The following is a 23,836-nucleotide window of genomic DNA, read 5'->3' on the forward strand; positions in this document are numbered from 1 at the left end:
TGTCCCGCTTTCAGTGGAACAGTTCTGATATTTGAGAACTGTCAAACCGTGCTCCGATGAAGGGTTTCATCACGCTTTGCTTTGAGGGTGTAGGGAGTTAATGCACAGCATGCAGCAGATAAAAAGTATTTTTTTTTTTTTTGCCTGTGGTGGTTGTGGCCTTGTCTATTATAATGTGGTCACACGCCCAGCATGCCACTGTCATGCCCCTTACCCATATGTGCATTATTCCCATGTTAGAAGGTATTGATTAGTGAATTTAAAAATTATTGTTTTGGCACTGTACCTTTCACTGAAAAATATCTGAACTAATGTTTTCAATGCTCTAACATTAAACATGTTCTGCTATTCTGTATTTATTGACTAACAATATGCTTGACTAGGTGTGTGTTGTGGTGGGCCTAAGGGCGCAATAATCATTTATGCAGCTCTGTGCAACGGGTATCGATCTTATGTATCTGCCTATTAAGGCAATGATCGTGAAATCACACAGTGAAATAGTGAAAATTATTTTGCAGATGAATCACATTAAGCCTCTCTTACTATAAATGTTATATACTGAATTTTCTCTATGGAAATCTGCCAATTAGCTGCACTGTGATGCTATTAATAAGAGAAATACCACTGTTACTAAAGGACAGTGCCCAGATATAAAGTGTACTAATGGGGGATTGCAGCCAAACACAGCAAAAATAAATCTGTCTATTTTGAACGTTTAGTTATTCTTTCCTATGGGAATTGGTGCTACAGTGATATCACTATTTTTGTATTCACTAGTTCAGGGGAAGGAATCATTTTTCTGTTTGAGTGCCAGATGTTCAACATTACAAACCAAAAGAAATGTACCACTATGATTACAGCTTACTATACTTGCCTACAGTTTGAGTCTCTCCTCCAGGAGCAGCCAGAGGAGAGAAGCAGCTGACTTCAGGTGGGGGCGGGGCCTGGCGCTATGCATCACTAAGCGCCGAATGTTAATCTAGAGGGGGTGGGACCAATAGGACGCAATTTTTTAGAAACACGTCATATTGGCTCCGCCCCTTCACTGTTTACCCGCGATTCGGGATTCTCCCAATAGTGCCCACTTCACTAGGAAGTGAGCAAGATGCGGCAGGGCTGCCTACTCTTCCAGAGGTGCGGGGGAACACCTGCAAATTTGGGAGACTCCCGCAACTTCTGGGACAGTAGGCAAGTATGCAGCATACTCATACTGTACAAACATTTACAAAAGTAATAGATGAGTACTAAAAATGCTTGTGGCTCTTATGTCCTTTCTTTTATCAATTTAGTTTGCTCAGGTTAGGTTAACCATTTGTAGTCTGGAGAGGAAGACATGCTTCAGAATATTGTTCCGTTATTCATCTGTGAGCAGTATTAACTGTGGCTGGGCTCACTCACCAGAGGTCCAGGCATCGCTGAGGATGCAGGCCACTCTGGCATTGTCCTGTTTGAAGGGGTTCTAGAGTACCCAAAAATGTCTCAGACAGAAAAGGAGATGGCGCAGGAGTGGCAGAGCATCACATTCCGCATGGTAGGAGAAGTACTGACCCAAGTGTCACTCAAAACTTCCTTTAGTGTCACCTTGTGACACTAGTGCTAAGGGTGGCTTTTGCCTGCTCTGGTTATAGAAGAAACATGTATCTCATTTTTAAATTGCTCCTCTTAGTCCTGACTATAAAATTAGTGGGGAAAACTGCTTGGGAGAGAAAGAAAGGCCATGTACCCTACCATTACTAGATGCTCCCAGCTGACAATTCAAGGGCTCTTCCAAGCCTCCTGGACTGTGGTGACATGAGTAATATGTGTGTGACCTCAAAATTAGTATTTGATGTATTAAGGTTTGTTACATGTATTTTCAGTAACTGCATACATTATGTACTGCAGTTATCTATTCCCTGCATGTATGAATGCAGGGAAGTTTTCAAAATGACAGGGGCGCTATACCCCCCTGTCATTATCGGCGCCACTATTATATTAACTAGATAGATGCTGGATTAATACATCTCCCCCAAAGAGGTGCTTAAAGCTGGCTCACTAGGGCCAATCCTGCCACACATTCCATATCATCAGTCCTATGCCGCCGGCCAGCTTCAAACTTCTGTCCATTATTTCATTTCTTTTATAGTGAAAGGGAAACTTTGTTTTTAAAAGCAGGTTTTAAAAAGCAAACTTTAATTGAACGACTGGAATAAATACATAATTCTCTCACCATCCTTGAATCCATCTGTGCAGTAACCCTAATTCCCACAAATAAAAAATGTGTGAAATGATGGAAACTGATGTTAATTCTTTTACTGAACAATCAGACAATTTTCATTTGTTTTTACTTTCCATTTGTTTTACAATAATTAAATGTGGTGTGCTTACATTTTTCTCTTAAGATCCTTTCAAATTAATTTAGATTTTACTGTAGTTCAACACATCCTTTGCAAAGTTCCCCAGAAGTGCCTGATAAAGCAGAGTTCAGGAGTGCTGTTCTCAGCTGTGCAGTATTCTAAATAATTCCAGAAATATGTCAGCGTCGGCCCAGAGGTGATTACTTACAATACATTTTCACATGTATTTCTTCAAACAATGCTTGTGCAACTAATTAATCAAAAAACAAGTAGAATGTCATCTAGTCCATTTGCAGTTCAGGATAAATGAGAAATAATTAGACTTGAAATACTATACACAAAATTAAATGCAGGTTTACGTGTTATAGTGCAGCAGCTGCAATAACAATCTTGGCAGCATGGGCCTATCTACAAACATATTAGCACTATATGATTTGTTAATAGAACTTAGGGGTATATTTAGCATTGATTGCAGTGGGGCCACAGAAAGTATCATTTATTATTGCAATGATAAAAAAAATGTATTGTCCAGGGCCCTTGCCGGGACAGCAGCTCTGATATGAGTCTGTTCTGGTGAAGAGTGAGAGCCATCGCTTTACTGCGGTTCTGCAGTGATTTTGAGAAAATTTGACGAGAGGATCATCAGGTCTGTCAGGGAAAGATCAGAAGAGCACTCTCTGGCGATGCACTCCCCATTTGACTAATGTGTTTCTGGAACTACAATACTGCTGGTGTTTACTGATGTATTGTGAAATGGCCCTCATACAAATAACATCTAACCAAAAGCTTTTCTATTCTAGACAGTTAATGGAAACTGGCACAACTTGTGCAAAAAGCAGGCAGACAGCAGCTGACCACAATAGTGATGCTGAACAGAACATAGCTCAGCAAGCCAAGTGACATGACAGTCAGCAACCCAGCCACATTTCACTTCTGATAACTATACTATAAAGATGCAGTTGCAATGTGCTAAGAACTCAAACATGGAGGATAGGAGAACATCTCCTGGTCCGATAAATTCTGGTTTCTACAGTTTCATCTACCATCAGAATATGGCAAATGCTGTAGTATTCTATAACTCCATACTTCTTGATGTTATTGCATGTTGGTTGTGACAGCATATGCTGGGTTTTACAGGTAGAAACAAGAGAATAAACCAGAACATCTTTCAGTGATTGGACTGCTGAAAGTTGCACCAATGTAGGTAAGATAAATTGACCAATTGACCAATCTGATATTGGTCTTTTTATTCTACAGAGGAGGTGGCAGAGTTGACTGTTTAACACTGTATGTTCCATATTTGGCCGATGTTCCTAATTTCCAGGGACAGCCCTAGTTTATGATATTTTGTCTCTAGAAGTATCCTTATTTTCTTCTTCGGGGGTCCACAGAAAATACCTTGGGGTATGTGGTTGGAATGATCCAGGCACCAAACAGTTAACAAGCGCTCAGCTCCCATGATGCACTGACCCATATACTCCATATACACCCCACCCCTGGCTACAGGCAGTTAGTTTTTTGTATGGTGGGTGAAGGCACCTTACTGACAGTGGGACTGTCAGTTTTTGTTTTGTTTTTCTTCTGAGCAGCGGTGCATGCTGACTGGGGGGGAACCTAAAGCAGCTAAGCGTCTGGATAGATGATTTAGGTTAATAAAATTGGTGTAAATCTAATTTGATTAAATTCTATGCATTATCTATTCCTAAATATGTTGGAACACAGTATACTGTGATAAGAACAAGTTTCTGTGTTTAATTGGAGAAACGGGCTGATCTTATAATAAGCTCTCCATTCACTTACTACATAAATCACTCTGTCCGTGACTGGAAACAAATGTTTCAATATGAATAGGAATAAAGTATCTCCTTCACAAATGTTGACACAGTGTGTTGTGTGCAGAGGTGGGAAAGCTTAAGCAGACTTGTTTCAATACTTACTGCTGTTTAGAACGCCTGGACCTTCTGTCATAGTGACATTTACTCTTACATATAAAATAGTATTATAAAATTATTAGGGTGAATATATGCTCAGCACCTCATAAATAATACACATATTGTAAGATATAAAATTATAATATAAATGTGTATTACCGTTGCATTGCTCAGCAATTAACAGCATACACACTAAATAATATTAATACTCAGAATATGATATAAACCTTTATTCATAGGATAGCAGTTGCCCAAAGTGTCAGCTAAATTTTATTCGCAATTTCTGTCTTTTACTTCACAATGTCTGAATCTTTTTATTTCATTGATATTTCACTAAAGTAAAGTTTTAAACTATACAATAAAGGTTATATTTTAGTTAATACTAACAAATTCTTTGCGCGCCAATAGAGGACATTCTTTCTCCTTCTTGTGGAATTTGTACATTAGACTTCTGTTATTGTCCTTGGCATCACCCCCAATAAAATATTTCATTTAAACGCTTCTTGTTAATGGGGTTTACTTAAAATCAATCTACATTATGTGATATGCTGAAATCTTTTTGGGTTTCTTTTCCAATATATATTGTATAATAGAATATATTTATATTCGACTACACTGTAACATCAATATGGCATCGTTCAATCTAACCAAAGATTTGGAAGATAGACGTGAGAGACTAAAAAATAATTTGGATTCAGTTTTTGGAGGAGAATTAGGAGGAACTGACCCACTAAATAGGATTGGTCAAATTATCTTTTTCTTCTCAAACAGACTTTGATGAAACAGAGTAAGACGTGGTGGAATAGATCAATGTTTGAAAACTATATTAAGAATAACATAACACCTAGAGGCCTTAGGCCGAAAGTCTTTCCAACTTTTGAATTGGCAAATGGAGATCTTAAAAAGGAACGGGAAAACATCCTCAAACAGTGTTCTATGGATCTTATTAAGGTCCTTATAAAACAAGATGAGATTCTCTTGAATCAGTACACAAGGGACATAACCACATTGGGTGAAACGCTTAAGAAATTTGAATCTATAGACAAATTTCAACAAACCTACAATAAATTCAAAAAAGAAAGTGAAGAGTTTGAGCAAGGTATCATAGAAAGAAAACGGAGGAAACTTCAGATGGACAAAATTGATTACGCTCAAAATACTGTATACAGATGGCGAACTTATCCGCAACGTACCAAAAAGTCCAATATTTTCAATTATTCTACATCAGAAATTGATTCTTCAGAGGGTGAAGACAACCGCAATAGCGGAAGAGACCGAAGTAGAGCTTTTTAGGACAGACTCGACAAGGAGTCAAAGATCATGTCTATTTGGAAGATTTAAGATCAGACACCTGGCATCTCACAACAACAGATGCCTGGGTTCGTGAGGTGGTCTCCCAGAGTTACGCCCTTACTTTCTGGAGAAGCAGGGCCGGATTAACGGGGGGGCGACAGGGGCGATCGTCCCTGGGCATCCCACACGTTAAGGGCCCCAACACCCATCGGGGTTAAAGTGGACCGGAGGAGACGGAACCTGTTCTGCCTCCTCCGGCCAACCTAACCTCGGCGCCGCAGGTAGGCTCCATTTACCAGGCGCCCGGCTCTCTCCTGCAGCGGCAGCCAGAGTCGGTGGCTTGAGCTCACGTGAGCTCCAGCTTCCGGCTCACGCAGAGCACTATGGCAGAGACATCATGACGTCTCTGCCATAGTGAAGAGGAGCAGCTGAGCGGACTGCAGCGGACGCGGGGCTTAGCTTAAGGTAAGTATGAGCTTTATTTTTTTATTTTTTTTTAGTGCAAGCAGCCTACAGGGAGCATTACTGGTGGGGGGGCATTACTACAGGGGACATTACTCGGGGGGGAGCATTACGCCTGGGGCATTACTCTGGGAGGGGGGAGGCATTACTACTGGGGGCATTACTGGCGGGGGGGCATTACTCAGGGGGGAGCATTACTACTGGGGCATTACTCGGGGAGGGGGAGGCATTACTACTGGGGGCTTTACTTGGGGGGCATTACTACTGGGGGCATTACTCGGGGGGGAGGCATTACTACTGGGGGCATTACTCAGGGGGAGCATTACTACTGGGGCATTACTCGGGGAGGGGGGAGGCATTACTACTGGGGGCATTACTGGGGGGGGGACATTACTACTGGGGGGGGAATTACTACTGGGGCATTACTCGGAGGGGGAGCCATTACTACTGGGGGCATTAATCAGGGGGCATTACTATTGGGGGCTCTACTAGAGAGGGAGCATTAGTATCGGGGGCACTAATAGAGGGGCATTACTACTGGAGGCATTACTCAGGGGGGAGCATTACTACTGGGGGCATTACTCAGGGGGGAGCATTACTACTGGGGCATTACTCGGGGAGGGGGGAGGCATTACTACTGGGGGCATTACTGGGGGGGAATTACTACTGGGGGCATTTCTACAGAGGGCTCTACTAAAGGGGGAATGACTACTGGGGGCTTACTATTGGGGGCACAACTACATGGGTATTACTACTGGGGGATTTATACAGGGGGCATTACTACTAGGGCATTACTATTGGGCACATGCCCAATTACTACTGGGGGGCATTACTATTTGGGGCACAACTACAGGGGTATTACTACTGGGGGCATTTATACAGAGGGCATTCTACAGGGGGCACTAATGGGAGTATTACATAGGGGGCACTGCATAAAGGGCACTACCACTGTGGGCACTGCATATGGGGCACTACCACTGTGGGCACTGACTACTGGGGGCTCTGCATAAGGTCCCCATTGCGCATACCCCCAGTATGTCACATTAAATAGGGGCTCCCACATGTTTGTTGCCCAGGGGCCCCCACAGACCTTAATCCGGCCCTGTGGAGAAGTCCCCCGCAAAGGTTTTTCTGCACAACTCCGGCAGCGGATTCTGCGAAAGCCTTTGCCATCCAGCAGGCTATACACTCCCTGCTGTTGCCAGGAGAAATAATCCCTGTTCCAATCAATCAACTAGGAAAGGGATATTATTCCAACCTCTTCTTGATTCAGAAACTCAATGGGTCTCACCTGCCAATTCTAAACCTGAAGGGACTCAACACATTTATCCGAGTACCCAGGTTTCGTATGGAAACCCTTTAGTTGATTGTGTTGGCAATGGAACCGGGGGATTTCATGGTGTCTTTGGATATTCAAGATGCATATCTTCATGTACCAGTTACACCATCCCATCAACAGTTTCTGCGGTTCGCAGTGCTGCAGAAACATTTCCAATATCAGGCACTGCCTTTTGATTAATCAACAGCCCCTCGGGTGTTTACCAAAATCATGGCAGTAATGATAGCCTGCCTCAGGCACCAGGGAGTCAGGATAGTGCCATACCTGGATGATCTCCTACTATTGTCACATTCGCCACTAGAGTTGCAGCATCATCTCAGACTGACAATTGCCTGTTTACACAGATATGTATGGATCATAAATTGGAAGAAGTCATCTTTTCTCCCAGTACAGCAGATGGTGCATTTAGGGGCGCGCTTGGATTCTCTGGCAAAGAGGATATATCTGTGAGAAGAAAAGATGGTCAGTATCTGTTCATGCAGCAATGCAGGTTCTCGAATCCATGGTGTCCACCTTCGACATGGTGGAATATGCCCAGTTCCACTCCAGACCATTGCAGCGGTTAATTCTCTTGCACTGGAATGGGGAGTACCACTCAATAAAGTCACAGACGATCCGTCTCTCGCCAGAAATGTGACTGTCCCTGTCATGGTGGTTGCAGGCGTACCGTCTCAACACTGGTCGCCCATTCTGGATTGGGTACTCCTTACTACCGGTTCCAGCCTTCGCGGATAGGGCGCAGTGACTGGTCGACACACATTTCAGGGAAAATAGACAACAAGGGAAAGTCTCCTGTCCCTAAACGTCCTGGAGCTAAGGGCAGTATTCAGAGCGCTTGTTCAAGCGCAGGATATACTAAAGGGCAGGCCTGTCCAGGTACAATCCAACAACGCCACCGCGATAGCCTACCTTAACCATCAGGGAGGCACGCAGAGCCAGGCTGCCATGGCGGAAGTATCAAACATTCTTGTCTGGGCAGAATGTCACCTAAGTTGGTAGGATATACACACCGGAGATTGCACTTCATCCACAGGTATTTCAGAGCCTGGTGGACAGATGGGGTCTTCCAGGCTTAGACCTTATGGCCTCAAATCACAACCACAGGGTCCCCAGTTACAGGTCCAGATCCAGGGATCCTGCAGCTGAGTTTGTGGACGCTCTGGCAGTGAGGTGGCAGACTGGTATCGGTTTCCTCTGTTTTCTCTTCTTCCAAGGGTCATCAGGAAGGTCAAGCAGGAAGGCAGGACAGTAATACCAATAGCTTCTACTTGGCCCAGACGCCATTGGTTCACCGACCTGCAGAGCCTCTCCATAGACACTCCGTGGCCTCTTCCTCTAAGGCTGGACCTGTTAATACAAGGTCCCTGCCTGTATCCGGACCTTCCTCGTCTGTCTTTGATGGCGTGACTCTTGAGACCTCCGTCTTAAAAGCAAAAGGTTTGCCAATTCTCTAATTCAGACAATGCTGAAGGCACAGAAACCTTCCTCTGCCCGCATTTATTACAGGATCTGGCATTCGTATTTTCACTGGTGGGAACTGAGAAAATGTGACCCAAAGGTGTTTAGGGTCTCTTGAGTGCTTTATTTTCTTCAGGCCGGGTTAGATCAGGGTTTCCGTCTGGCCACCCTGAGGGTTCAGGCATCTGCACTTAGTTTGGTTTCAGCGAAGGATCGCACCATTGCCTGATGTTAGAATATTTTTTCAGGGTGTTCTGAGGGTTGAGCCTCCCTTTGTCCCCCCAGTTTCCCAGTGGGATTTGACGTTGGTTCTCATGGCTTTACAGGCTCCCCCATTCGAACCCCTAAAATCAGTAGACCTAAACTGGTCGACAGCGAAGACAGTATTTCTTCTGGCTATCACTTCTGCCCTAGGGTCCTCTGATTTGGCATCCCTTTCGTTTCGCTCTCCTTTTTTGATATTTCATCAGGATAGAGCTGTTCTTCATACTAGTACCTTCCTAAGGTGGTATCCCGGTTTCATGTAAATGAAGAAACTGTGGTTCCGGCTTTGGAAGCTTCAGGCCTCTCGGCAGGTGAAGCATCACTGGATGTTGTCCGTGCACTACATATCTATGTAGATCGCACCAACTCCATTAGAAAGTCAGATTCTCTTTTTGTGTTGTATAGCTGTCATAATCGAGACTGGCCAGCTAACAAATAGACTTTGGCCAGATGGTTGCGTATGACAATTTCTCAAGCGTACACACAAGCTGGTCTTGTTGTTCCAAACACGGTAACAGCACATTCTACTCGATCTGTGGGACCATCATGAGCGGTTTATCATGGTGCCTCTGCTGAACAAATATGCAGGGCAGCCACGTGGTCTTCCGTCCACACCTTTGTCAAATTTTACGCATTTGACACACTTGACTCTCAGGATGCTTCCTTTGGGCATAGGATTCTCTTTTCTACTGAAACACAGGAGCATCCCCACCCTTAAAGGGAACTGCTTTGGCCATCCCTAAGGTATTTTCTGTGGACCCTATGGCCCCCGAAGAAGAAAATAAGAGTTATGGTAATAACATACCTTTTGTTAACTCTTATTCTTTGAGGTCCATAGGGTCCACAGAGCACCCACCATAACGCACCTGGTGTTATTGGGTAATCCTTTTCTTTTGTATTTTCTATGATTCCCTCTTGTTTCTGGAGGACAAGGGTTCTTCCTTTTCATCTTTTTTCCTTCTCCTGCTTAGGCTTGATAACAAACTAACTGCCTGTAGCCGGGGGCGGGGTGTATATGGAGAAGGACCCAGTGCATCCTGGGAGTTGAGAGCTTGTTAACTGTCTGGTGCCTGGATCACTCCAACTACATACCCCAAGGTACTTTCTGTGGACCCTATGGACCTCAAAGAAAAAGAGTTCACAAAGGTGTGTTGTACCATAACTCTTATTTTTACAATATTTGTCTTGTTTTGTGTATTACATAGATTCCTCATTATCTGTTATTATTTCTCTAATCATATATACAGTCAGGTGCATAAATATTGGGACATTGACAGAATTTTCATATTTTGGCCTCTATTCACCACCACAATGGCTTTGAAATGAAACAAACAAGATGTGCTTTAACTGCAGACTTTCAGATTTAATTTGAGGGTAATTACATCCAAATCAGGTGAACGGTGTAGGAATTACCACGGTTTCTATATGTGCCTCCCACTTTTTAAGGGGCCAAAAGTAATGGGACAAACTAAACAATCCTAAATCAAACTTTCACTTTTTAATACTTTGTTGCAAATCCTTTGCAAGCAATTACGGCCTGAAGTCTGGAACACATAGACATCACCAGACGCTGGGTTTCATCCCTGGTGATGCTCTGCCAGGCCTCTACTGCAAATGTCTTCAGTTCCTGCTTGTTCTTGGGGCATTTTCCATTCAGTTTTGTCTTCATCAAGTGAAATGCATGCTCAATCGGATTCAGGTCAGGGGATTGACTTGGCCATTGCATAACATTCCACTTTTTAGCCTTAAAACAAACTCTTTGGTTGCTTTTGCAGTATGCTTTGGGTCATTGTCCATCTGCACTGTGAAGCAACGTCCAATGAGTTCTGAAACATTTGACTGAATATGAGCATATAATATTGCCCGAAACACTTCAGAATTAATTCTGCGGCTTTTGTCCGCAGTCACATCGTCAATAAATACAAGGGAACCAGTTCCATTGGCAGCCATACATGCCCATGCCATGACACTACCTCCACCATACTTCACTGATGAGGTGGTATGTTTTGGATCATGAGCAGTTCCTTTCCTTCTCCATACTCTTCTCTTTCCATCACTCTGGTACACGTTGATCTTTGTCTCATCTGTCCAAAGGATGTTGTTCCAGAACTGTAATGGCTTTTTTAGATGTCTTCCTGTTTTTGAGGCTCACCAATGGTTTACATCTTGTAGTGAACCCTCTATATTCACTCTTGTGAAGTCTTCTCTTGATTGTTGACTTTGACACATATACACCTACCTCCTGGAGAGTGTTTTTGATTTGGCCAACTGTTGTGAAGGGGTTTTTTCTTCACCAGGGAAATAATTCTTCTGTTATCCACCATAGTTGTTTTCCGTGGTCTTCCGGGTCTTTTGGTGTTGCTGAGCTCTCCGGTGCGTTCTTTCTTTTTAAGAATGTTCCAAACAGTTGATTTGGCCACACCTAATGTTTTTGCTATCTCTCTGATGGGTTTGTTTTGATTTTTCAGCCTAATGATGGCTTGCTTCACTGATAGTGACAGCTCTTTGGATCTCATATTGAGAGTCGACAGCAACTGATTCCAAATGCAAATGTCACACCTAGAATCAACTCCAGACCTTTTACCTGCTTAATTGATAATGAAATAACGAAAGAATAGCCCACACCTGTCCCTGAAATAGCTTTTGAGTTGATAGTCCCATTACTTTTGGCCCCTTAAAAAGTGGGAGGCACATATAGAAACCGTTGTAATTGCTACACCGTTCACCTGATTTGGATGTAATTACCCTCAAATTAAATCTGAAAGTCTGCAGTTACAGCACATCTTATTTGTTTCATTTCAAAGCTATTGTGGTGGTGAATAGAGGCCAAAATATGAAAATTCTGTCAATGTCCCAATATTTATGCACCTGACTGTATATATACACAGTGCATCTGGAAAGTATTCATAGCACTTCACTTTTTCCACATTTTGTTATGTTACAGCCTTATTCCAAAGTGGAATAAATTCATTTTTGTCCTCAAAATTCTACACACAAAACCCCATAATGACGTGTAAAAAGTTTTTTTTGAGATTTTTGCAAATTTAATTAAGAAAAAACAAACTAAAAAATCACATGTACATAAGTATTCACAGCCTTTGCTCAATACTTTGTTGATGCACATTTGGCAGCAATTACAGCCTCAAGTCTTTTTGAATATGATGCCACAAGCTTGGCTCACCTTTCTATGCAGCACCTCTCAAGCTCCATCAGGTTGGATGGGAAGCGTCGGTGCACAGCCATTTTCAGATCTCTCCAGAGATGTTCATTCGGATTCAAGTCTGGGCCCTGGCTGGGCCACTCAAGGACATTCACAGAGTTGTCCTGAAGCTACTCCTTTGATATCTTGGCTGTGTGCTTAGGGTCGTTTTCCTGCTGAAAGATGAACCGTCGCCCCAGTCTGAGGTCAAGAGCGCTCTGGAGCAGGTTTTCATCCAGGATGTCTCTGTACATTGCTGCATTCATCTTTCCTTCTATCCTGACTAGTCTCCCAGTTCCTGCCACCACCATGCTTCACTGTGGGGATGGTATTGGCCTGGTGATGAGCGGTGCCTGGTTTCCTCCAAACATCATGCCTGTCATTCATGCCAAAGAGTTAAATCTTTGTCTCATCTGACCAGAGAATTTTGTTTCTCATGGTCTGAGAGTCCTTCAGGTGCATTTTGGCAAACTCCAGGCGGGCTGCCATGTGCTTTTTACTAAGGAGCGGCTTCCGTCTGGTCACTCTGCCATACAGGCCTGATTGGTGGATTGCTGCAGAGATGGTTGTCTATCTGGAAGGTTTTCCTCTCTCCACAGAGGAATGCTGTAGCTCTGACAGAGTGACCATCGAGTTATTGGTCACCTCCCTGACTAGGGCCCTCCTCCCACAATCGCTCAGTTTAATCTGCCGGCCAACTCTAAGAAGAGTCCTGGTGGTTCCAAATATCTTCCATTTATGGATGATGGAGGCCACTGTGGTCACTGGGACCTGAGGAAGGAGAGCACGTCCCCGAAACGTTGACGAGTACAATATAACGTTTTCACATTTATGCAAGCCTCCTGAGTGCTGCTTCATTTCGGTTCTCATAGGCTTGTTTGGTGTAATAGAAGTTTCTCACACTTTGTTTTCTTTTCCAAAAAGAACATTACATTCAGTTCAGATATTTGCCAATATGATTGTTGCTAGAGCCTGTAAGTAAACACCACACCTGCCCTGCATTGCATACTTGCCTGCAGGCACAGCTTCTTCTACAGAACAGCTTGTCTCTTCCGTCCTATTCCACATATTATTTATTTCTCTGTGTCACTAATTCTGTTCCAGTAAGTCAGTATATATCAACTGCACACAGTGCTTTTCAAGTCATGTAGTATTTCCGCTTCACATTCATCACTAGATAAATGACACCAAAAAGTCCACATATTCTGTTAGCCCCGAAAGGGGAAAAATGCTAGATAACAATCAACAACATTATACCTAGACAATGATTGATTGTCTGTTTTCGCTAGTGTGTATGTAACCTAATTTATAATCGAACAGAAGTATACAAATAAAATGTCACAAGCTAACCCTACCTCACTACAAATGTAGTTTTGGGTGGAGTTATGCAGATTACAGGGAAAAAAAGCTCACCTGTTAGGACACCCTCCTAATAAATAATCATGCACTTGGAGGGGTTTAAATAGCATAATTTGGCCAATAAGTACATGCAAGTTGTTGGGTGAATTTTTCTAAAATGTTCACAAATTGGTTAAAAGACGGGGGACAGGTATGTAGAGGTGTTGTATTGATGGGAGAGGGGTTTTAGAACATGCAGGTGAGAGCTAAAAAGCATTTTTTTTTTCAAAACTATTACATAATGGCATTAAAACATTGTAAATCACTTTATAGACATTTTTCTGTACCCCAAAATGCACTTGTTCATTGCCTAAGAACACAGTTCATGTCTGTGTTCTTAGGCAGAATTGTGAGTGAGCCCACTCCTTTGGCCTAGAACACAGCCTTGAATAAAGATTGGTACCAAAACATCCTCCTAAAGCAACTTCTCCCAACCATCCAAGAACAGTTTGGTTATGAACAATGCCTTTTCCAGCATGATGGAGCACCTTGCCATAAGGAAAAGTGATAACTAAGTGGTTCAGGGAACAAAACATTGACATTTTGGGTCCATGGCCAGGAAACGCCCCAGACCTTAATCCCATTGAGAACTTGTGGTCAATCCTCAAGAGGCGGGTGGACAAACAAAAACCTACAAATTCTGACAAACTCCAAGCATTGATTAGGCAAGAACGGGCGGCCATCAGTCAGTATGTGGCCCAGAAGTTGATTGACAGAATGCCAGGGCGAATTGTAGAGGTCTTGAAAAAGAAGGGTCAACACTGCAAATATTGACTCTTTGCATAAACTTAATGTAATTGTCAATAAAAGCCTTTGACACTTATGAAATGCTTGTAATTTTACTTCAGTATACCATAGTAACATCTGATAAAAAATGTCTAAAAACACTGAAGCAGCAAACTTTGTGAAAAACAATAGTTGTGTCATTCTCAACTTTTGGCCATGGCTATATATACCTCAGGCCTCCCAAGAAAGCATTTGTCAAAATTGTCCCTGGACTTGGTCTTTCAGACAGTTTCTTTCCCTGGTAAATATATAGTAATAGTCACTATAGTATAGTCTTAAACTTGTACATTAATTGCATATGAGACACACTGTTAGCTTTTTAAATGTATTATAACTGCTTTCATTCCATTGTACAACTATCTTTTTACTCCACCACTATAGATATTAAATGTACTATTTTATATTTGCCAGAATTAGATCTCAATCCCTTTATGAACATTGCTAGCACATTTGCTTTTTGCTAATCTGTCTGTACCATTACCATTCAGAACATATGGCTTATCAGCTAACTGACAACTGATTGGTGTAACCCATCTGGTTTCAGTGCTTTGTTCAGATCAATGTTGTTTAATCTCGTATTGGACAACAGCTTCTACGTATGGGATTTTGAGACAGCAAAATGGTCCTGGTATATTGATTCAAATGTTGGCACCTCAGTCATACCCCTTTTACACCAGAGCTAAAACTCGGGTTATTGCAGGGTTAACCCGGGCAGCTCCCTGGTGTAAAAGGGGAGAGGGTTGGATCGCCGGGTCGAGTGACCCGGCAATCCAACCCAGGTAAATCCAACCCAGGATGACTTGGAGTGCGCTGCAAGCCGGCCTATTGGTCCGGCTTCAGTGGTGCTTGGAGATGACGTCATCTCAAAGCGTCCACTTTCACGCTGGGAAAGCCGGGTCTATGCAGACCCGACTCTGGTGTGAGCGGCGCCGACTCGGGAATATCCCGAGTCGGCGCCGGCTAAATTCCGGGTCTGATCCGGATAGGAACTCTGTTCCAACTCCAGGTCAGACCCAGAATTTTGGTGGAAAAGGGGTATAATTGTGCTTTTCCAGAGTGTCAAAATATGCCAACTCTCCCCTGACAGTTTAATTATGATCACAAAGCTGCCCTAGATCATGTTCAGGGACAGCAGGTACAGCTAAGCAAAATGTCATTATTTTAGGCACTAAAAATAAGTGTTGTTATTGGGGAAGATAAATGTATGCATATTTCCCAGTAGTGGGTCAGATTGGACCTACGGGTGCACACTGCCACAAGGCAGACACGACAATAGAGAGGCTATGCTCACTCCATGTCATGCTTATGCCTACGCCATGTTGGTGACATACGTACCGCTTCTGAAGTGGAAAACCTACAAGATGACCTGCGTTTCTGGTGTTCTCTGCTTCTTTGTGCTGCTGTAACAGAGTTCAGGAGTTCCAGTCTGGTTCTTGTGTTCGGTAGAGCCATTTCCATGGTGCAACAGCGCAGATGTTGACCTCTGACGATGCTGGGAAATGTATTAGGCGGACTATTTACTGAGTTGTGAATTGCTGTTCATTGCAACAATATCTATACATCTGTGGAAAATACAACTGGCTCTTGGAAATCCTCCCCTATTGGAAAGACCACATATTCCCGGCCTCATATTAGTCTCATTTCATCTATTAAGGCTTGCTGAAGGAGATACCATCAGAGGTACTACACGGAGGTGCAGGAATTTCGTCCACTCCTTGATAACTCATCTGCCTGTCTAATAATTGGACTAAACTAATGGGTACGGTAATTAAATAACCAGCCAGGAACTGCTTTTCATTCCTTATTTGGAACAGTGGGCCTGATTCAGACCCGCTCGCAAGCACTGAGCGCTCACAAGCGGGTCGATGTTGCCCAAGTGCGCATGCGCACGACGGAGGCGGGCCCGTCGTGCACATGTGCGAGACCCGAATAACGATGGCCAAGCCGTCGTTCTGGGTCTCGCACCAAAGGAGGCGTGCTGTCGATGGTGATTGACAGCACGCCCCCTTTGGTGGGCGTGCCGGGGGCGTATCTGCCCAGACGGAGGCGTTCCCATGGGAACACCTACCGTCTGGGGCCGACCCCACTGACATCACTAGTGATGTCAGTGGGAGTGCTTTTGGCTCTGATAGAGCCAAAAGCACTCCAGGGCTTGCGGCAACGAGACCCTACCGCAAGGGTCTCGTCGCAAGCCCGATGGTCTTGACCATCGCGACCATCATTTTGGCCGCTCGCTATAGCTGTGGGTGGTCACCCACAGCTATGCGAGCGGCCAGGAGGCCGCTCCAAAAAGGAGGAGGGTCGGCTCTCATTCAGAGCGAGCGCTCTGTCAGAGCGTCCGACTCTGAATCAGGGCCAGTGACTCTACAAATTTACAGAAAACAGCTCAAGTCTGAACTTTCTATTATCAATTGAACAATCTTATGCGTCCTAAATATGCTACCGTGTGTATTTAGATTTCCTTAAATTAAATTTTTTATGTAACTCTCACTGTTTATTAACCTCTTTTGCACACTGCACAGTTTCTTGTTTCTTATGCTACCCATTAAATCCACTTATCAGGTGACTTCCTGATTTCAAACAGAAGCAGACTGCGCAGAGCAATTTGTCTTTTATTTATTCATATATATACACTTGTATAAATTTAACATGTCTCTGTGAGACACCAAGGTGACAACAGCTCAGGTCCTTCACCCCAATTTTTCTGTTCTCATATTAAGATTAATGCCTCTTCCGAAGTGCTAGGCCCCAGCTATCTCTACTAAAAAGAATCTTTACCGAGGGCACCAGTGGCAAGTGTACACAGCATCTCATTGTGAGTACAGAAATGCCTCACAATTTCCTGGTAGTCAGAAGATTGGTGGGACAGTTCCCTTTAATCAGGATTTTTTTTACCTAAATCTGAGCTGTTAGGGGATGTTGTTTTTATGGAAGTTTTCCCCTGAATTTACCTGAACTATCATGATGACCCTCTGTGACTACAGTCTGACCTCAGGGGGAAACTGTTCCTGCTTACTCAACTCTTGCAAACAACTCACTTTGAAGAGGTGTTTAATTTATGTCAGGTAAATGGCAGAAACTCCTAGGGGTATATTTACTAAAGTGAGAGTTTTTAGAAGTGGAGATGTTGCCCATAGCAACCAATCAGATTCTAGCTATTAACTTCTAGAAGGTGCTAGTTAAATGTTAAGTAGAATCTGATTGGTTGCTATGGGCAGCATCTCCACTTCTAAAAAATCTCACTTTAGTAAATATACCCCTAGTCGCTAATTAGTGGTGTAAACCGTTTTTTTTTTTCTGTGTCGCACTTCATTGCAACTTTAATACCTCTGTTTTTTATGCTGGGGATAAATTAATAAAAATGATATAAAATGAAAAGAATATTATTCTAAATCTAAATAATAGAATTCAGCAAAAGGTAATACTGTATATTCATTTTATTATTATTTGCCATGTTATGATGGAAATACAAACAGAAAATGATTCAGTAGTTACCAAACACAAACATACCTGCCTTATTACTTAGTCTATTCTACAGAATTAATGTGCTTCAACTTCCTCCTGAGAACAACCATTTGATACTATGAGTCGCCCATTGGTTATATGATTTAGTGGCCCAACAACCACGTTGCATGAGTGAAATTGTATTTTTAGGGTGCCACTAAGTACTTAGTACTTAGTGTGGCAAGTGCAACTAGCCTTACACTTACCTGCATTGATGCTTTATATTATATATGTTATTTTAATACTCTTAAAAGATATAAGTGATGATAATATGTATAAACACCTGTAAATAGCTATACAAACCTGACATCATTACCTATAATTGATGTCATCACTTCCTTGCTTGTTAATAATCCTTTTATATAATATAGATAACATACCCCTACTGAAAAATATTTTGAATGTTAGAGGTCACCTTGGACTTACCGTACCTGTATAAACACTCGGCCAGTAGCCATAGATCTCCTCAGTGACTTCTAATACCCTTATCAACACAGTTACATTATCCCATATACATTTTTGTAATTATATGCTACTAGATAGTGCTCATTATATAATCAGTGCTAAGTTATGTCTTTTATAGCATTCATTAGATTACTTGTAAGTTTAGAATAACATAAATCCTTACTGCAGATGGCAAAACTTCCTATTTAAATATACCCAGCCTGGAGCTATGACAAATGCCCTTTATATTGCCACGCTAATAAATGCCTTGCATTGCACAGGTTTTGCTGTGGCCCAGTGCATAAACCAGCACAGTGGATCACCAGCTTCTTCCCCATCACCTCCTTCAAGCGGCAGCTCCAGCGGAAGCACCGGGCCTTGTGATTCTGTAACCACCAGTTTGACGTCAACTCCCTCTACAGTTCAGAGTCCATCAGGTAGAAAAAATGTCTGTTTATTTTTATAAATTTAATGTGTATGTGGGGGAGGGTATGTTTGTAGTGCTATTTTCCAGGGTTTAATATAGTGCATAATCAGATTTCTAATTGTGTTGTTATTTTCTTTAAGTATTAATCTAAGGCTGTTGGGTTACATACACTGTCTGGAATAAAATGATTGATCACTGATTGTCAATCTGTAGCCTCATGCTCAGAGGTGTAGCGTGTTGCCAGGGCGCCCGTAGCACGTGCATGATATGGCGCCCCCCCAGGTGTTCCAGGGAGGAGGTGTGTCCAGCATATAAAGTTAAATTAAAGGGATGTAAAAATAAACATTGCAGTGGTTTCTTTGCAATAGGGAACGTCTAAAGTTGCCAAGGCTCACTATAGGGCAGTGCAGCTGCGTGACCTGTGAAAATACACACATATTGGCTCCCAGAGAAAAAAAAACACACACATACATTGGCCGCCAGAGAAAGAAAAAAAACACACATACTTTGGCCCCCAGAGGGAAAAAAAACCACACATACATTGGCCCCCAGAGGGAAAAAAAACACACACATACATTGACCCCCAGAGAAAAAAAAACACACATACAATGGCCCCCAGAGAAAAAAAAAACACATACATACATTGGCCCCCAAAGAAAAAAAAACACATACATACATTGGCCCCACAGAAAACAAAACACATACATACATTGGCCCCAGCACCTCCCCAAACAGATGCACTGCAGTCTCCCATAGATAGGACCCAGACCCCACGCATGCATTATCTTCAGAGTACAGACTAACTAAGAAGTCAGCACTTACTTGTTTTTTATTATCGGAGCATGCCGCAGCTAGCAGCAGATCTACGAGTCCTCCAGGCCGGCCCCGGGGCGGTCCTCTACAACACCCGCCGGCCATCACAGGTAAGGTGTCCAGCCATCAGCCACCCCCAGCCTTGTTAATTGCGCACTGCATGTGCGACGTGACATCATGACGTCACGTCGCACAGTTTTACTGCCCAGCAATACAAGCCAAATCTACTGCGGCCGCAGCCCGCGCCCAATAACTGAGTAGCGCGGTGCAGTCACTATCATCTGTCTTCAACGTTGCTGGCCGCGGCCGGGTGAGGGCGCCTTCCTTTATGTGGCGCCCTACTCGGCTGCGTAACCAGCGTATATGTAGAACCGGCCCTGGCTGCCGGTGTCAATGTTTAGATAGCAGGCACAGCGTGCGGCGCCTTCTGACAATTTCGGCGCCTGGAGCATGCGCTCCACTGGAGCCGCCCTCCCTACGCCCCTGCTCATGCTGGATAACACTTAGCCAACCCAGTAGCCGTCCTGCCAACCGAGAGGCCGATTGGGTAAGTTATACACACTTACCAATCGGCTGCACGATTTGTCTGGCCAGACATCGCAACTGGGCGGGCATTTAAATTTGCCCACCCAGTTGTGATGCCAGTGTACGGGCCACCCTTACATGGAGATGTACCAATATATATATATCTGCAAGATTAATCGGCATATGCTGTGCTGCAGGGCCAACCTGATATGTCTGTTACTAATGACGTCATTCACAGACATACCGTCTGTACACACCGGCAAATGCACTTAGGGATAGTTTGTCTGCTGTATGAACGACATATCGTATAGTGTGTACCCAGCATTATTATTCAATATCTTGCTGTTACTCTTAAATATGCTATTTATGCAAATTGTAACTGGCTCTTCCAAATACACCTAGACAAACACTAGAATTAATAGAGTGGAGCTGAAGTGTAGGTGTAGGTTTAAGTTTCTGTTAGCATGCAATTCCTGAGAAAGTTTTTAATTAAAAGCATATTTCGTATATATGAATTTCCCTACAAAAAACAACATTGTGTCTGAAGAAAATTTTAGTACACTTCTAAAAATGTACTTGTCTCTAAGACCTTGAAGGTAAATATTGTGTTGGCGAGGGAGACAATTTACTCACCGAAAAGTAAAGAACCAGAGAAATAATAGAAACTTAAAGAAAACCTTTCCCCATGATTAGAAAGGTGTCTAATGCAACACATACTGTAGGGGTAAATTTACTAAAGTGAGAGTTTTTAGAAGTGGAGATGTTGCACATAGCAACCAATCAGATTCTACCTTTTATCTTCTAGAAGGTGCTAGTTAAATGTTAAGTAGAATCTGATTGATTGTTACGGGCAACATCTCCACTTTTAAAAATTCTCACTTTAGTACTTGTAAATTTACCCCATAGAGTACAGATCTAGCCGCCCTCATCGTTGCCGCGACGTGGACATGCAAGTCGTGCATCGCGGCTGGCTACATCTGTACCGAATCTTAATAGAGATGAGCGGTTCAGTTTTGCTAAAAACCGAACACGGCGAACACACCTGAACTTTGGGGTTCCGATTTGAGCCGGATCAATTTAAGGTTCAGAGGAGAACAGAGTCCCGGATCTTCTCGACAAGTTCGGAACTTGGATCTAAAAATCTAATTTTGCATATTTTTTATTGCATTTAAGTTCCATGATTTCAGGTGCTGTGAGGTGGACAAAATTGACTGGAAATGAATGTTATCAATGTTAATACTATAGAAACAAAAACAGGTCCAGGTTCATGATTTTAGCTGCTTTTATAGCTTCTTATTGTATTTTTATTGAAGCATGACCTAGAAGAAAAAGAGAAGCATTATAACGTACAAGTTATGACCTATACAATTAAAAGTAAGCTTCAATCAACAATTAAATACAATGAACAATATTAAGTGACTACAATACATTGCTCGTAACTGATATTGTGATAAATAATGAAAACCTAATAGAAGAGAAATTGAAAAAGACAATATAAAACATGACACTCGTTTCCTTTTTATCAATGATTAAAGACATCCAAAACTGGAAACAAACCAAAACACTTGAGGGTGGTTTTGCCAAGACCAAAATATTTGAGGGTGGTATTGCCAAAACATCGGGGTCCTTGGTATGTAGTTGACATCCCAGCGTTCGGGATGCTGGCCCTCAGAATGCCAGCGCAGAGATCCCGACACCAGTCAGAATCCTGGTGCCGCAATCTCTGCCGCTGACATCCCGTCAGTAAGTATTGGCATTAGGGAGAGGGTATGGTTAAACACTAGGGTTAGGCACCATGGAGGGAGGGTTATGTTTAGGGGTAGGGCACTTTCCAACAGGTGTCTGTATTCTAACCCAGTGAGGTGTTCAATTTGGAGCAAAAAGTCCATTCTGGACCTTTCGCTCCACATCGGAGGTTTTCTGGGGATAAAGTATCTGGCGCGTGCCCGCTTTATCCCTGTATTCAATTAGGAATGTGCGAAACCGGGAGCCAGCGGAAAGGTAAGTTCACAAAAAAAAAGGGAATTTTCAGGAATTGTCACTGGGACACCCTAAAGATGTCCAGACATGGGGGATCACTATGGGTACCCCCGTTTTGGCTGCTGAAGGGAAGTCGAGTTTTTAAATAGCCGCGGCAGGTGTTTTTTGCGCCTGTGAAGAAGGTTTCAAGAATAGCACTTGGGCATATTTTTATTTTGCAAAAAAAAAAAATATGCACATCAAATTTGGGGTACATGAAAATGGGTGCAAGCATATTTTTAAGTCCCTAAATTGCATTTTGAAAATTCTTAAAAAATGCACCTGCCGCTACCACCCGCATTCTTTAAAACACCTGCTGCATACTTGGGAACCCCCCCCCTGAATTAATTTGGCTAATTAAAAACTTGTTCCCCATGTTTTTTTTTTTATTTACCCCAAAATTAAAATAATTTTTTGGGGTGTCCCTATTTTTTTTTTTGTACTTTTTTTGACACAGTTTGTTTTTAGGGGCTATTCCCAGGGGTGCAGGCTGTGTTTTTAATGCCTGCACCCCTAAACCCCAATTCTGCACTTTTTTTCACCATGTAAAACATGGCGAAAACTTATCCCCGTTTTTTTGCAAAGGCTTTTCGCACCGGCGAAAAGTCTTTGAAATTGATAATTGAAACATGCGAAAATGACGTCATCGGCAATAAAAAAATAGTAAAAAATATGTTTATTTAATAAAATACAGCTGAGAGTCTAGTGAGCACGTCTCTAGCAGCTTTCCTCTTCTGGCTGCTATTCATACTCATTCTTCCTTCCAGTATGCTCCACGTTCCTTGACTAGTTTGGTCGGGGTGTTTTCAAATCATTGCACAGATTTCTGTGGATGAACTTCTGGATTTGGCCACACAAATTCATTAATATTTTGTTTATATTTAAACCTCTTCAACGTGACTTTAGCTGTATGGGTTAGGTCATTGTTCTGCTTTAATATACATTTTCTCCCATGTACTAAGTCTCATTCAGACAGCAGCATGTTTTTTTCCCAAGATTCGTCTATATCTTGCGCCATCCATTCTTTCCCTCTATTTTAAAGTTTACCAGGCCCAGAAGTGGAGAAGCATGTCTATAGATTTATACTTCCACCACATTGCTTCATGGTAGGGATATTGTTCTGGGGATAAGTTTCCACCGAACACAGTGGCTGGCATTGAGGCCAAGCAGTCACAGGATCTTCTCCACTTGTTATTTTAATCTTGCCTGGGCTTTCTGACAGACTGTAGGTAGGATTTCATATTTCATGTGGGTTTTCTTCAATAATGGTTTTCATTTTGCAACCACTGGATCTGTTATTGTCCCATGGATAGTTTGTCATCATCTCTGCCATAGAAGACTAACTGTGTCAGAGTTTCCTGGTGGCCTTGATGGTAAGTGTCCTCTGGCACAGGTGCTTAGTCTTGGTGGATGGCCTGTCTAAGACAAATGCACATTTATGTCCTACTTATTCCAATTTTTTATAATTAACTGATCTGGGGGCACACTAAGGGCATGATGTAGAGAGTACTATGCCAGTTAGCGTAGTGTATATTAGGCTAGGTAAATTCAATCTGCACATGCCTAGAAGCATGTGCCAATGTAGATTTGCATGATTCCGCAACATACATTTTCCTTCTCCTGGCTGTCTCGAGCACA

At 42.7% G+C, this 23,836-nt stretch overlaps 1 protein-coding gene across 6 annotated transcripts in view; it reads left to right on the forward strand.

The window, feature by feature from the left end:
* CLEC16A (C-type lectin domain containing 16A) overlaps nucleotides 1-23,836 on the forward strand; it is a 437,038-nt gene that overhangs the window by 383,175 nt on the left and 30,027 nt on the right. For 4 of the 6 annotated variants that reach the window (XM_088466918.1, XM_088466921.1, XM_088466917.1 and 1 more), the window contains exon 22: nucleotides 18,696-18,851. The exons of the other annotated variants lie outside the window; for them this stretch is intronic. In XM_088466918.1, coding sequence (XP_088323044.1) covers nucleotides 18,696-18,851 — 156 coding nt within the window. The remainder of the gene's footprint in view (nucleotides 1-18,695; nucleotides 18,852-23,836) is intronic. 6 annotated transcript variants of the gene reach the window in all.

This window comes from Taudactylus pleione, unplaced genomic scaffold, assembly GCF_031769625.1.
Source record: "Taudactylus pleione unplaced genomic scaffold, aTauple2 ptg000066l, whole genome shotgun sequence".
NCBI classification, from domain to species: domain Eukaryota; kingdom Metazoa; phylum Chordata; class Amphibia; order Anura; family Myobatrachidae; genus Taudactylus; species Taudactylus pleione.